The 14,913-nt window shown below is 38.0% G+C and overlaps 1 protein-coding gene across 13 annotated transcripts in view; it reads left to right on the forward strand.

Moving 5' to 3' along the window:
* Positions 1-14,595, forward strand: part of LOC149576005 (uncharacterized) — a 43,929-nt gene extending 29,334 nt beyond the window's left edge. For 2 of the 13 annotated variants that reach the window (XR_016360790.1, XR_016360806.1), the window contains exons 2-10: positions 10,386-10,579; positions 10,999-11,095; positions 11,209-11,289; positions 12,227-13,117; positions 13,248-13,334; positions 13,463-13,789; positions 13,946-14,034; positions 14,122-14,194; positions 14,379-14,495. Coding sequence is in view for 2 of the 13 variants with exons in the window: in XM_089816122.1 (XP_089672248.1) it covers positions 10,440-10,579; positions 10,999-11,095; positions 11,209-11,289; positions 12,227-13,117; positions 13,248-13,334; positions 13,463-13,789; positions 13,946-14,034; positions 14,122-14,143 (1,734 nt within the window). In the remaining 11 variants the exon portion in view is untranslated. Of the gene's footprint in view, positions 1-10,385; positions 10,580-10,998; positions 11,096-11,208; positions 11,290-12,226; positions 13,118-13,247; positions 13,335-13,462; positions 13,790-13,918; positions 14,035-14,121 lie in introns of those variants that run through there. The other 11 variants (XR_016360858.1, XR_016360822.1, XR_016360852.1 and 8 more) reach the window with 11 other exon arrangements.
* The last annotated feature ends 318 nt before the right edge of the window (positions 14,596-14,913 follow it).

Genomic DNA, 14,913 nt, shown 5'->3' on the forward strand with positions numbered 1-14,913 from the left:
GGAGCTAGAGGGGATTATCTTGTTTATGCGACTCGGTTGCCCAGCTGCTTTCGTGGTCTGTTTTGAGGAGTGAGGATGGCCGGATCTAGAGACCGATGAGATGCGTCAAGACTGGGCCACTACGACAGATTTTGGTGTGGACAGTTGGGTTGAGGTTCTGCTCCAGGAGATAGTGAAATTGCACAGGAAGGCGTGCTACACTCTTTGGAGGAGTCAAGTGAATCAGGTAGCAGCTGAGAGAGCTCAGGAGTCAGATGCCAGGTTGGCTTCAGAGAGGGCAGCCTGGGAATCTGAGAGGGTGGCTTGGCAATCCGAGAGGGAAGCCTTGTTAGTCAGACAAAGTCAGTTGGCAACAAAGAAGGTGTAGGAGGCAGCAGAAAAGGAGAAAGAAATGGGAGAAGGTGGAGCGATGATGTAGTTCGCGCTGGAGCTTTAGATGGAAGCAGAGGTCGAGTTGAAGGTTCGGAAGGAGCAGGTCTACAAGCTTCGGGCTGAGCTAAGCGATTTGAGAGTACGGACCCGTCCCCCTGCCTAGTATCTTGTTTCTAGCTTAAAGTCAAATTTGTTGTATTGTCGTCTGGAGATGACTGTTCTTTTTGGGGGGATGATGTAGTCGGTAAATAATTGTAAATGAGCTGATAGGTAGGTCAGTATGCATTATTTGTTATGTAGCCGACTTGTGCCCGACGGGTTCCTTCGGGAACCTTCCAAAAGGCCCTTTAGTGAGTATATATACCCCCTTCGGGAAGCATTGTATTCATCTTATCAAGTATAATGTAATGTTTTGGCATATGCGAATAAAGGAAGAAGTTCTGCTGTTCTCATCTATTGTCTGTACGCATTGATTTCTTTACCCAGTACGGTAAACAAAGACATCCTTATACTGTAATGTCCCCATTTTAGCAGTTGACCAAGTGTGTGTGCGTTAGCCTTGTTCTACATGGTCTCGAGGGCTAACGAAGGGTTTAATGGGATCTTGGAGTGTTTTGGCCTAGTCATTTCCAGTTTGGGCCAAAACGAAGTTGATTTACTCAGTTTCAGCCATACTATTTTTAGTAAGTCGGCAGGACACAGTGCAGGTCAATTTTGGTGATTGGATTCGATACTCCTCGGTGAGAGCTTTTCGAGGAGCTATCACTCGCATTATTCGGAGTCCGATTGCTAATACATTTTAATGCCTGAAGTTTTATTAAAGTAACGTCTAATTTAATTGTAAAATATTAAAGTGTTACTTTAATATTTATTTTATGGTGATGTGTACCCAAGGGAGACATAAGGGGTATTTTAATATATGTTTTATATTACACATCTTTTATCCCACATTGCCCATATGAGTTGAGCGGACCTGTGGGAATAGAATAAAAGGAAGCATTTGTGGCTTCATTAGGCAGGTTGAATATGAGAAGAAATTGGTGTGTGAGTTGCAGCTTTGTTCTTGGCATTTGAGGACGTCTATCCTCTCTTGTAACATTCTAGACGTCATTCCCTTGGGGTTTGGCCTTTGGAATTCTTTGTTATTAGCTTCATTATCAGGCAGTTTAGTTGCATTTCCGGCTACAGGCAGATTTGGTATTTTGCTCATATCTTCTTCACTACTTGTCCGACGCTTATGCCGCTTAGAGGGAATGGTATTATGAAGGTAGTGGACTGATTGAAGGACAAAGTATTGTAGCAGCAAGTCCGTAAGCATGGGCTGGAGTATTATGTCAATACTGCTGAAGTAATTAGTGAGTTGATAAATCTGCTATGTATTTCGTTTTATGAATTCTGAAAATAACATTTTATTAGCAACAGTTCATTTCCACTTTGCATATCATTGTAGTTTCTTTCTTGTTTATGTTGTATGATACCAATTCCATGCACGAAACACAACAAACAATAAATGGTTGATTTCCAGAGTTATAAGGGGTTTAAAACATTAAACGGAGAAATAAGAGGTTGCATGCAAACTGTTTGACAAAATCTCTTTCAGCAAATTGGTTTAGTTTTTTGGGACATCCAGGGGTGCCCATTACATATACTCTAGGAAAATTTTAAAAGCTGCTGCCTTAAACACTGGATCCTACTCGTCCCCTATAAGAATCTCCTTGGGTTGATTCTTTTCACCAAGGTTTATAGTTTGCAACTTGGCCTCCTTGTATTCTACTTTCTCCTCAACTATATGTGCAGGTTTATTGTTGATAATAGCAGCACCCTCCCTATATTCCTTATAGCCCTCAGTATAATTCCTCTGATTCGGCTTCTTGGATCTGCAACATATTGCACTCTGGCTGAAATACTTCATAGTCTGCCATCTGCCACTAAAATAGACCGTTAAGAGAGCTCGTCTCATCTTTCGAGCACTCCCCCAACCGGAGCACTCCTTCACTTGGGTCCAACCCTTCTCTATCTTTACTATCTGACTCAGAATTTGATGCCAAGTCCCGACTCACAGATTGGTTCCTTAGGTCTATTGTGTACCTTCTGCCATCTACCTCTTTGGACAAGTTATTTCTCTTCCAATTATGGGTGGCCTTTGCTGTGACTAGCCATCCTCTTCCCAACAGCGCATCGTACCCTTTTTTTCTAAGGCGATCACCACAAAGTCCAGAAAGAACTGTTTGTGTACCAATTACCTTTTGCTCCATCAGGGTTCCTATTGGCTTGATTCCATGCTGGTCTACATCCACCAGTTGGAATGTGGGTGGCCAAAGTGTGGGTTTCCCTATTGCCTTCCATGTTTCCTTAGATAAGACATTCACACTAGATCCTCCATCAATAATAGTATGCGATAGTTTATACCTCATTATTTCCATTTCGACCACTGCTAGTGTCCTTCCTATCCCTATGATGAATAGGGTATTGTTCTCCTTTCCTGCTTGTGCTTCCTCTTTCTTCTCCTTTTTAGGGGGTATCCCTTTGATGCTTACTCCCTATGTTAATGCTACCCGTAGCTGAGGTGATGTTTCTAGTAGATCGGCAACTTTCACCAGAATAGTGGTCTCCAGTACTTGTTTCATGATGCTTGGTACTGGCCGGTTGGTAGGAAATTTATCCATACTTGCCTTCCCATCTGCTGTTATGTTGTCTTGAATGTCATTTCTTGCTTCATGAAATTTTTTCTTTTTCGTAGTAGCATGCAGGTAAACAAGTTTTCTAGCTTGCATTCTTGTGATAGCAAGGACTTCTCTTTTTGGTTCTGCAATATCCAACATGTTCACCCCTTTTTGCCTAGGGCAATTCGCATTCTCATGGTTGCTTGGTCTGCACCATTTACACAACATTCCTTCGTTCTGTTCTCCATTCTGACAATCTCTTGCAAAATGCCCCCATTCATTGCACCACCTACATTGGATCATAGTTTTTCTCTTAGAATCATACTGGATTGCTCTCCAAGGTGTGTTGTTATTGCTGTTGTTATTATTCCCCCTTCTATTATTTCTATAACCTCCAAGTGAGGCTTCTATATTTGTATTTTGTGGAGGGGTGGAGGGTGGTGTGGATTGTTCTCCCTGGGTGAAGAATTCTTGCCCATTTTGTGCTTTTAGATGTAAGGATGGTCTTTGATTGCGTCTCCCAACACCTGACAGATCTCACAAAATGCTTTTCGCGAACATGTCCCTTTTGTATGGCCCTCCTTTTCACAGTCTGTGCACCGTAATTCCCTTCTCTTTTCTCTTCCTTACTTCTTGCTACCTCCATTAATCTCATCATATCCTTCCTCAGGGCTTGGATGGTCTTGGATTCATCCTCGCTTTCACTCCCGCTTCCATGCCTCTTGGCCTTGGAGGTTTTGTTCTTGCTTTCTATATCCATTGCACGAGTGCAAGCGTCAACTAAGGATGACGGTGGAACTATTTTCATCTTTTTCCTTAGGGATGGTGTCAACCCTTCAATAAACCACCTTTTCTTCAATCCATCCGCAGGCTTGTTGTCAGGCCTCCTACTATACACTCTGACAAATTCATTCTTCGCTCGCCTTGTATTATAGATCTTTGTCACTATTTCATCATCATCTCGAAGAGAGTTTGAATTCTTCTTCAAAGATTGCACAAAGATTATTCCATATATTCTTGTTGCCTACCTTTAAATTTGTATACCAGTCAATGACTATACCTCTTAGTGTGGCTAGAAATGCTTTTAGCCGTTCATTCACATCATTCTCTCCGTTTGCTTGCCATATGGTTATACATGTTTTACAATGATGTGCAGGGTCCTTTGAGCCGTCCCCCATGAATCTAGGGAGTTTTTGTTTGTCCATTGCCATTCTTCTACTGTTTTCCCTCTTACGTGGATGCTCCCTCCTGACGGGTAATTCCCTTCCAATGGACTAGATTCCTTGGTGCTAGCCTCAACAGTATCTCCTTCTCCTAGGTGGGTTTTGTTCCTGTCGATGCTCTCTGTGTGCAGGGGTTTTAGCATTTCTGTACCTTCCCTTCCTTCCTGGTGTCTTAGAGATAGCCAAATTGGCTATTCCTTCGATTGTATTTTCAATTAACCCTTCTTTGATTCGGAAGTGGTCCCCATGTCCCCTTAGAGTATGTCTTTCCTCCTGTTGTTGGAGGCGTAACGTCCTCAATGTGACTTCCTCCTCAATTTCTTCCTCTAGCACCGGTCTCGGATATTTGTTTGGAGCACGTTCCCTTGTCCTTTCTGCAAACTGCTGGAGTACTTGTTGCCTTCTTCTTTCTCTTTCTGTTTCCACTCTTTCTTCCTCCACATGTGCCAAGTTTCTTGCCAACAGTCGAGGGATTTGTCCAAGTAGATCGTACACTGCTAGTGGTACTAAAAGTTCATCTCATACCGTGCTCTTCGGAACCACTCTCCCGCGGGCTTCCCTTTGAACATACTGGTCGACAAACTGTCACTAGATCGTGTGTCAACTGATCTTCTCTGGTTATTTCCTCCTCTTCATTGTCATTGTTTGTTACTTGTATACGTGGTAGGAAAGGTCTTCCCATTACTCCATCCAGTCTTGCCGACAATCTCCAGGTTCAAACTTAGGCAACGATGCCTAAATGTAGAATGGTTATCAATGCACAATATATAGAACCATATAATATGGATTAAATAGTACCATCTAAACATTAATTACTGGAATACCAATTGGTGAGGAATTATAATTACTTTATTGATAGCAAAACATGAGTACATAATCCACAATTCAAAGTTCTTATATTATGGTCGGTTGGTTGGGAAAACCAACAGACGCATCCCCTCGCTTCCTAACTACCCACCCCAACAAAGCTTACTTAATGTTTAACACAACATTACCTTATTAATACGACACTTAGGTAGTCCTATCACTAATGCCTGAGTGCTCATTTATTGTAGATGCCTATAATCGACATGACCAAAATTTTCATGCCAAAGCCGCACCATTGGAACCGTACGTGCTGTGAAAGATGATCCAAAAGTAGTTGAACTCTTAAGAGTCATCAGATCAGTATAATTGGGATGCAAAATCAACACTCCCAAGAGCCACAACAATATCAAGATCATGGAGGTCTCTAAATAACTACATTATGTGCTGAAAACTCAATTGTCTTGACCGAAACAAATTGAAAAATTTGATACAGTGAAAGAAGGTTGGTTGATATTAAGAACAAGAAGGACACTTTGAAGATAATCACCCTCAAGCAAGACAAGGCTTGAACCCAAAAATGAAAGCTGAGCAGGATCCTCCATTGCAATCCATGAAGTGCTTCAATCAAAGAAAGAGGAGACGAAATCCTAGATATGTGTAATGTGGCGATAAACACTAGGGTCAAGTATCCAAGTAACTTGTGAAGACAAGGTCCATGTAGAAAGAATAAGACCTTTGTTTGTGTAGAAGGAAGGGGGCTTAGAAGCTGACATTTAATGTTGCTGCAAGGCTTCCTCTAAAGCCTATAGTCTCTTCCAGTATTTGGTGACTGGATGTCTATCCTTGCCACATAAGTTGTTGTAGTGGAGGAAGACTTACAGGAGTTAAAGATTTAGCAGGCTTGGGAGTGGATGGGAATTTTTGTTATGACTTTTGATTATGCTTGGAGGAACTCCCACTACTTGATGAAGCATATGTTTTAGGCTTTTGTTTCTTCATCTGTTTCCCCTTAGGTGATTTTGCAAACAGAACTTGGTTTTTGGAACTGAAAATTGAAAACTGAAGGCAACACCCAAACTATCCATGATAGAGTAAAATGTGGAAGCTACGACTTGGAAAATCCCTTAGAGCCTAGATAAACATAAGAAAATGCTTATCTTGTTAGCTTTATCTTTGCCACAGCCTTTTGAGATTGATCTAAGAGACTTGAATTTCACCAGGCAATCCTCCATTGATGAGAAGGAATCAGGTATTAAGGAAGTAAATTTTGCCTCAACTTGAAATACTCAAAACTTATTATAGGTATCAAAGAGCTCCTTGAATCCATCCCACATATCACTACGAGTAGTGAAGAATTAAGGTGGAATGGGAGATTGTTTGAACCTATAGTTTCATTCATCTTGTTACTATACTGAAACATCTCAAATTGATGGGTCAATATGGGTTGGACTTCATCTAAGGTGGAGCATAATCACTTAGACACGAGCAATTCGTTGATTTGAGCTTTCTAGGTACAACAATTGTGTGGCATAAGAAATCAATAAGAGAGGTATCTGCCATTGGTTTTGTGTTTTCTAGAATTTATATGGGTTGAGGTTGTATGGGGCATTGAAAGATCAAAATTCACCCCTGGATAAGAAGAAAAGCAAAACCCTTGTGCAAATTTCAAGTCAAAAAGCAAGAAATCAAAAGTTTGCTTCAGAATGAATCTCTATTTACTTGGAAAAAAAAATCTCGAAAATTGAGTTGCAGATCTATGTAGAGCACTGAAGCAGCTTTCCAACATTTATTTATTTGCAAAAAATGAACTCTAGATATGCCAGTTATGACCCAAAAGCACAAATAGGTAGATCAGACTTCAACAGCCTATAGAATTCACCAGGAGCAGAGTCGGAAAAAATCAGCTGCCCCACTGGTTTAGGGTTGAAACCAACTTTTCAATGGTCTATACTCTATGGTGCATGGAAAATAGAGATCATATGCCTGAGTTATACTTTATTCCGTAAATGTTGCCCAATCAACCTTTAAAATGTAATCAAGGGGGCTAAAAAGACAATCCCTTAGCGGTTTCGAGGATCAAGGGGCTTAGCATTGGGTGGTAGTGATCGGGAGGTGACCTTCGGTCACTCAGGTGATTATGGTGCTAGGGCTAGCATTGGTGGGGCCATGACACCATAGTGGCAGACGGGCGACAGTGGCTGGAGTGAAAGAGAATATTTTGCAGAACATTACTTTTAGGTCCTACTAGCTCAAAATGACACCAATTGTTGGATTCTTTCATGCAATGATTATCGAATTAACGCAATAGGGCATCGAAAATTTGCACAAGCTTGAGCAACAATGATGTAGGTGGGTAAATTGGTGTAGATCTATACGTTTGTATGGATTCCATATAGCTGTACAGATTGCAATCTTAAAAAATGTGCGCTACCCAAAAAATCCCTAAAATCAACTTCTTGGATATTCGTGAGATAAAATCCGGCCCTTAATTTTTTGACCTTGCGAGATGTGATGACAAGGTTTGTTTGACCCCAAAGTGTGCCGCAAATTCACCCATCTCTAAAACCCACAAAAATGAGCTGTAGATCCTAGATGTGGAGTTTTAATAATAACTCTTGAGAAAACTCTAAAAGATTGAGAAGGGTTTTGTTGAATCCATGCTGCAATATGCCATGTTGAAGTTTGTAAAACAATCAAACAAACAAGATCAAATAACAAAACAAATCACCTTCCGTGAATGAGAGCTGCAAGAAATATTTGCTATATTCCTCAAGTGCAAAAGAGTCCAAAATGAATGCAAAAAAGAAAGACTTGCTTTCTAGAAAAGATAGCTGAGCGGTTCAAGGTGTAGCATTGGATACTGAAATTAGCTCAGAGAAGTCCTAAGTGAGCTATAACTAAAAATAGTGTGCCTCCTAAATATAGAATGAACCAACAAAATTAGATTGCTTATACCCCTTCAGTTATGATTTATCAGATCATCTAGTTTAGGCTCGAAACAACTAGCTTAAAAGCCATGAATTAGAAGAAACAATATTTTGTAACCAACCCCTGACTGTTCATTTCTTTTTTGGTGAAACCACTACGAGAATGAAAAAAACTGCCATGGGGGTTCTGTGATTGTCAGGACACGTCAGCAACAAGTATAATAGTCCCATAACTGCTAGGTTGCTACACAACCACCACTTGTCAAACAGGCAGTTTACAACTGCCACCCTAACTGGTTCAGCCACTGCCAAAACTGAAGATTCTTTTCTATATATTTCTTAGGAACCTTCACCAGTCATATTTGACCCCATGGTATCTGGATCACAACGCCATTTGTAAGCTATCCAGACCTTGCATATAGTTGTTGCTTCTTTCTTGTGGGATTCAGAGTGTTACAAATTACATAGTTTAGACTAATTGAACAAGAATGATGGCTTAGTTGATTTTACTTTTTTTAAATGCAATTTGGATCAAATAATGGGAGCAATAACTATCAGAACAAAATCAAATATCCATGCTATTAAGTCCATAAAAAACCTTCACTGGAAGAGTTGAAAGGATTCATGTGTATCTTAATTATTATGTTTCTGGGTATGAAAATGATTTTTGACTCATAGAAAGCTGTGGCAATTACTTTGGGAAATCAAGAACGCAAAAGGGCACATCTATAAGTATCCTCAATATATTAGGGACAATATTTGTGTAAGAAAATAGCATGGAGATAGCAATGGGGAATAGTATGGGATTGCACCCAGGTTATGTAGGATATCTGATAATAAGCATCATATGGAATGCAACAATAAGGCCCTGCAAAGCCAGTTAGATGTTTATTTGTAGATACAGTTAGGCATCAAGTTTAAATTTGTGGCTTTCTGTGATATATTAGGTTACATATAAATGTGCTAGAGAAGAAATGGCTCAAGTACATTTGGAAATCCTTTGTGCTCTATTAAGGTGTAATACTGTGTCAACATGGAATGGAATCAAGTTGGTAGTATTGTGAAAGGTATATATCTTCTATAATTCTGCTTCAGATCTAATAGGGGCACTACTCTAGTGACAACCGTTTAGTTCCATATTGCAACTAATATTCCAATCACAAAACCTAAGAAGATTAGAAACTTTAACTTTATTGGGAGAGAGGCAGGTGCAATTTTAACAAAAAGTAGAAAGAGGCAATACCAGTAGAAGATCAACTTGCCATGTGACAGTGGTCATAAAGAAAATTGAAAGCTGGGAGAGGGCATTTGTATCTGAGTATTAGCATTGTCAGATTGTGGGAATTAATTGGGACTCAGCTAGAGCTGTGAAAATAATTATGCATTTGTAGAATATAAATATAAGCACATATAGTTGACACTGAATCTGAAACCACTGAAGCAAACCATCTGGCTTAGCTCGTGTGCAGCTGCTAGAATGCTAAAATGGAATAATGCATCTATCATTTATCTTACATTGCTAATCAACATTGAAACATTTGTCTTATTTAAACGAATAAATTTATCCAATCTATAATAGTTATAGCCTTTGCTTCTTTGATTGCACGAACTTGAACCATTGAGGTAATTGTATTTGACAGTATGTTGACCGAAGACAATAAGTTATTTAAAAACCTTCTCCTTGGTGTGTTTGTTAAATACATTTTGTTTTTCATTTCATGCCAATCCTCAATGGTAAGTGCTGTTGCATTCGTGCACCATAAATACTGGATAAATTAGTTAAGCTTAATTGCATTATAACAGGACAAATGCTGTATTCAATTAAGAAATATTGCAAAGAACTACAACATTGTTATCAAGCTCCAAAGAGTACTGTAATCATATACATTGAAGGTAACTGTTGAATGCAACGGGATACAATTTTGCTATGATTCTCCAAAGACTTATAATTTTGCTTATGATTTTTTCATAGTTCTCTAAACTATTATAATCACAGACCACTTATTCAACTGGCAGCACAAACTGATTTAGAACTTTTGGTGATTTTGGTAAACAAGATATTTTGCTTTCATGAATGTAAATGTTGAATATAATTGAATATACTATCTTGATTGATCTCAGGAGTTTCTACACCTGATTTCACATGCCTATTATAAGACTATAAGTTTATCATCATTCTTGAGTCTTTCATAATTAAACAACTTAAAATATTCAACTTAATATTATTCTCAAAATGTGCTTTATTTGATTGTAAGGCATCTCTTTGAAACATGAAATCTTTTTCAATGCCATTTTGTTTTCCACCACTAGATTATGTGGGATGGATCTAAATGTTTTGTAGGTTTTTTAATTAAAATAAATTATTTTTAATTATATTTATTTCTTTGTTGCAGGCCATAGTATACAGGATTTTATAAAATAAATTGACAGTACATTGTATCTGTAACATGGACAATGCAAATGTTGGGAATAGAAAATGGCAGGGAGCACCAAGTTCAGTGGCTTTAGCTTGTGCAGAATGCAAGGGTCTGATTACACCATGCATTATTTGTGCCCTCCCCATCACATTTGTTGATGGTGCAATCTGGTAGTTATGCAAATGTAGCTACTTATAAATATTAACTGTTAATTACATGATTTGTTTTGTTGTAGAGTAGGGGGATATAGATTGCAAACAAGCAAAAACCTGTGAACTTGCTATTAAAGTAGGGAACGCGATTATTTCTGTGAATAGACAAACCTGAAGCAAGATATAAAGCATTGAGCACATCCAGTTGCTGACCCTCTCCATGATGTGCAAGACTGAAAGATTATAAGATTGTGGAATCCGGTTAAAAAATCTTATCATGCTATTTGTTTAGCTTATTTACATTTAAATAGCCCACTAAAAGAGGCAATTTACAGTGGCAAATATTAAGGAACTTGATGAGTGGCTACGACTGTTTGCTTCAGTGTTTTGAATAAACTTTATATTGAAGATTAAGTTATTGATCAATAAGCATGCAGGGTAGAATGTAGTTTCTGTGGGGCTGTGAATCCAATGCATGAGCACGGACGCCGTTTGTTGAGTCTTCCCCCTCCATTGGCTCTAACGCCATCAATGGTGGTTCTACTTCTTTTAACAATTATTTGATTAATTTCTAATACAGATTACTTGAATTAGTTTAAGTACATTGCTAGCTTTTGCTTATTTCAAGCATTCCTTCCATTATGTAGGTTAGAAGAGTGATGGTGGCACATATTGGCCAGCGCCAGTACACACTAGCTTTGCTCTCACAATTCCATCGGTTCCAGATGGTAAGAAAAGCTCAGTTTCTAAATATTTTAAGCTAAGGTGCATGCTTCTTTCAATCAGTACTTGACTATTATCATTATCCAGTAATGGTCTTCTTATAGCATTCATGAATCATAAACCATGCATTTTGTTAGAATTTGTGATGTCTCAGATAACTAAATAGTGCCATGCTTTTTGGGGTAGCCTGCGCAAATTCAATTAATGTGAATGTCATTGTGCATAGTAAAATAAAACAACCAAAACTTTAACTACTTTTTGCTATTGCAAATTAAGTTAAACTTTAGAGACGAGAATGTTGTGTTCTAAAATAGAATGAAAACCATAGATTTGTGGAGGAAAAGCCAATGTTGTGGTAGTGGGAATGACCTACCTTGCTTTATTACTTTCAGCAAAGGAACTACAATAAGTGGGACCAAATTCTTGTCCTCTGCATCTGCTATCTTCTCCCCACTATGAACAGCTCCAATATTCCATGTATTCTCCAACTCCAAGACATCTCTTTGAAAAAAACTTCACATATATAGATTTCTCATCAAAGTAGAGCTCTCCTGGTTCAAGCAAAAATTCTACAGAGCAAAAAAACAAGAAAGATGTCTATTTGTTTTAAATTCCAAGTTTGACACCTGTACTATTGATGGATAGTACCATAGACGTCATGAAGTCTGGACTCCAATGTAATTACAGTTCTGTACAAGTATTTTGGTGTTTTTCTGTTTTGACTTTGTTCCTGCATCTGATGTCTCCTTAGTCCTTACTGTTCACATTCGTTGTTCTGCATACCTTTTTGAAATCCACTTTGGATTAATGCTAGTGTGCAGAAATTATTAATAATTTTTTTAGTAAAGGCTTTATCTATCTCTAAAATCTTGGTAGAAGTTATACAAGATACTCTGTTTGACTTTGGCTGATTCGTGGAATGTCTGTTTGGTGTGAATGCAGGACCATGACATAACAACATGCTCTGATCAAAATAAGGACGTGTTTTCACAAGGAAAGTTGGATAACACTGACACAGTTATGAAAATAATGCCGAATACAGATCTAAATGATTTGCCCTTCGTTGAATATGATGGGATAATAGCTCTCTCCGTTGATAGCGACAAAGTAAACCTGGCTCAAGCTAAGGATACCTCAGAAAGTGAACCATTACTAAAACGCTTGCGAGTCTCTTCAGAGAATGAAGCTATTGCTACATGTAATGTCATAAGACATTCTGAGTCAGAGGAAAGCTGTATGCAGATGTCCGATCAGTTGGATGCAATAAATAGAAGTATGCACAGAGCTAACTGCATTTCAAGTAGGGTTGATATCAACAAGAGTTCAGATAAATTTGTGATTGGTGTGGAAGATAAAATAAAAGGGAAAAATCTAGGACAAGAAAGTGATGGAGTTAAAGTTGTTTCAGAAAACACCCGTTGTTCCAAATGTGGAAGCTCTTTCATTGAAACTGATAAGTTTCCACTTAGATCTGAAAGAAGCTTAATGCGTACGGAAACTCAATTGCTCGCTTTACACTCTGCAGAGTCACTTTCATCTGACTTGCATTTCTTTACATCTGCATATCCAATATGTGGTTCAGTGCATATAAGTGCAGTTAAAGTGGCACGAGAAAAGTCCTGTGCTAATCAACATAATAGCATCTGTGGTTCCCATCAACAGTTCAGTCACTTCTCTATCAATGTATTACGTATAGCACATTCAGTTCTGGCATCTAATTGGAAAAAATGGTTGATGGATGGCAAGCTGAATATCAATGAACAACTCATTGATGATGTTCTATCACACATTGAACTATTCTTACAAAAACGTCAAGTTCTTTTTCATTCTCTGGTATACAAGGATTCTTTTAAGAAATTCAGCACCTAGGTTAATATAAGAAAAGAACAGTTATTCTACAAGTTTCTCTAGAAGAGCAGCATGATATATGCAATAACTGTTAATGTTCAACTTGTGTTAACAGGGAATGGTGTGGAAGGCTATGGCTGCACAAGCACAGTCCAATCTGGATTCAAGAGCTTTTCTGGAACAACAATTGTATATATCAGCGGTATGATGATACTTGTCTAAGAACTTATAGTGATAGATATATATATTGAAGTTATAATAATTCTGTTGTTAAGGCTAAAAATTCCAAGACATTGCATTTCACTATTAATTTTTTTTACATGGATTCAGGGCGCATTGCTGAAAGATATATTCATGGAAAGGCTCCAGGAGAGATGTAATACTTTCAATAAACTGTTAGAACCTTTCACAGATCTTTTGCCCCAAATTAATGTGCTTCTGAAGTTTTGCTTTGAACAACTGGGAATTCATTTTAAGGATCCATATTTGTTCCCTTTGCAAGTTGAATCTTGGAATAAATTTAATGGAGCGAACAGCGAAACTGAAGCTGCACTTCAAGCTGTACAAACAGCTGTACCCTTATGGTTGCTAATCTATCATGATGTGGCACATGCCACAGTTTTATGGAAAACCAAGTCTATTGCTAATAAACAACAGGTTTGAACAGTAGATATGTTTTAATGTTACACTTTGAATTCATTATGTTCTACTTCTTCGAGTAATTATAATAACAATGGATGCTGATAGTTGTGTTTTGATCAATTTTTCTGATGGTACTGATTCCAGTTTTAGAATGGATAACATTTATTGAAGGTGTCCATAAAAGAACCCGGGAGGAAAGATAAACACCGTTGCTTTTTTCAAGGTTGGGAAGAACTTGCTGAAACTGGAACTCTTGTCAGGTTATAATAAATATATCTCTATGCAGTACATTGGAAGGGCCTTATTGAATGGATTAAAAATTAGTTTGGTCAAACTTTTGCTTGCAGGTCCCATGATTTGGTCAGTTGAGATGATTTATTGATAGTCGTTCTTGATTCATTTGCAAAGAACTCCAGCAAAGCAAGCATCCTTAGCTCTCATATGTTGATTTTCATGTTTTATTTCAATGATTTGCATGATTATTTTCTAAAATTAGTTGCCCTGATAATTACCATATAAATAGTTCAAGCTTGGTGTCAATGAATGTCCTATTAATTGCAGTTAGCTAAAGCTGATTAATATATCCAGTCAATTCATGTTTCAGGGCTGTACAAGGTGCTGCCTTTGTGAAATGTGGCAAGCTGTCCAGCAGTTATGGTTGGTTTGTATGAATCTTGTACAAACAGGACGAATTTTAAATATAGATATCTTCCATTCATCTTCTTGGTCTTTTTTCCATTGAACATATGGGCTAGAACTGGCATGTCTTGAACCATGGGAGAATTAAATAATCTTAGTAAGCAGCTATCTCATTCAGAGTATTTTTGCCCTCTTCCTAAATCTGGTTCTTAATTCTTTGGTTCATTACAAGCAAATAAAATATTATATTATTATAGATCAGATTTTGACTGTCTTTCATTTTGACGGACTGTTAGTTTTTGTTGGTGTCACATCGTACCTAATTGCTGTATTAGGCTCCAAATTTGACCCTGCTATGTTTCTTTCTCAAGATAAATTTAAGGACTTAAATCCATGAATTAGATAATAGATTATGAATGATAGGTATATATAAAAGCAAGAGCTCGTAGATGAGCTGTACAAGTTTAAAGTTTTAAACGGAATTCATAATCAAATCTAAT

Source organism: Cupressus sempervirens, chromosome 1 (genome assembly GCF_028749045.1).
Source record: "Cupressus sempervirens isolate cs-2001-9-10 chromosome 1, ASM2874904v1, whole genome shotgun sequence".
Classification (NCBI taxonomy): Eukaryota; Viridiplantae; Streptophyta; class Pinopsida; order Cupressales; family Cupressaceae; genus Cupressus; species Cupressus sempervirens.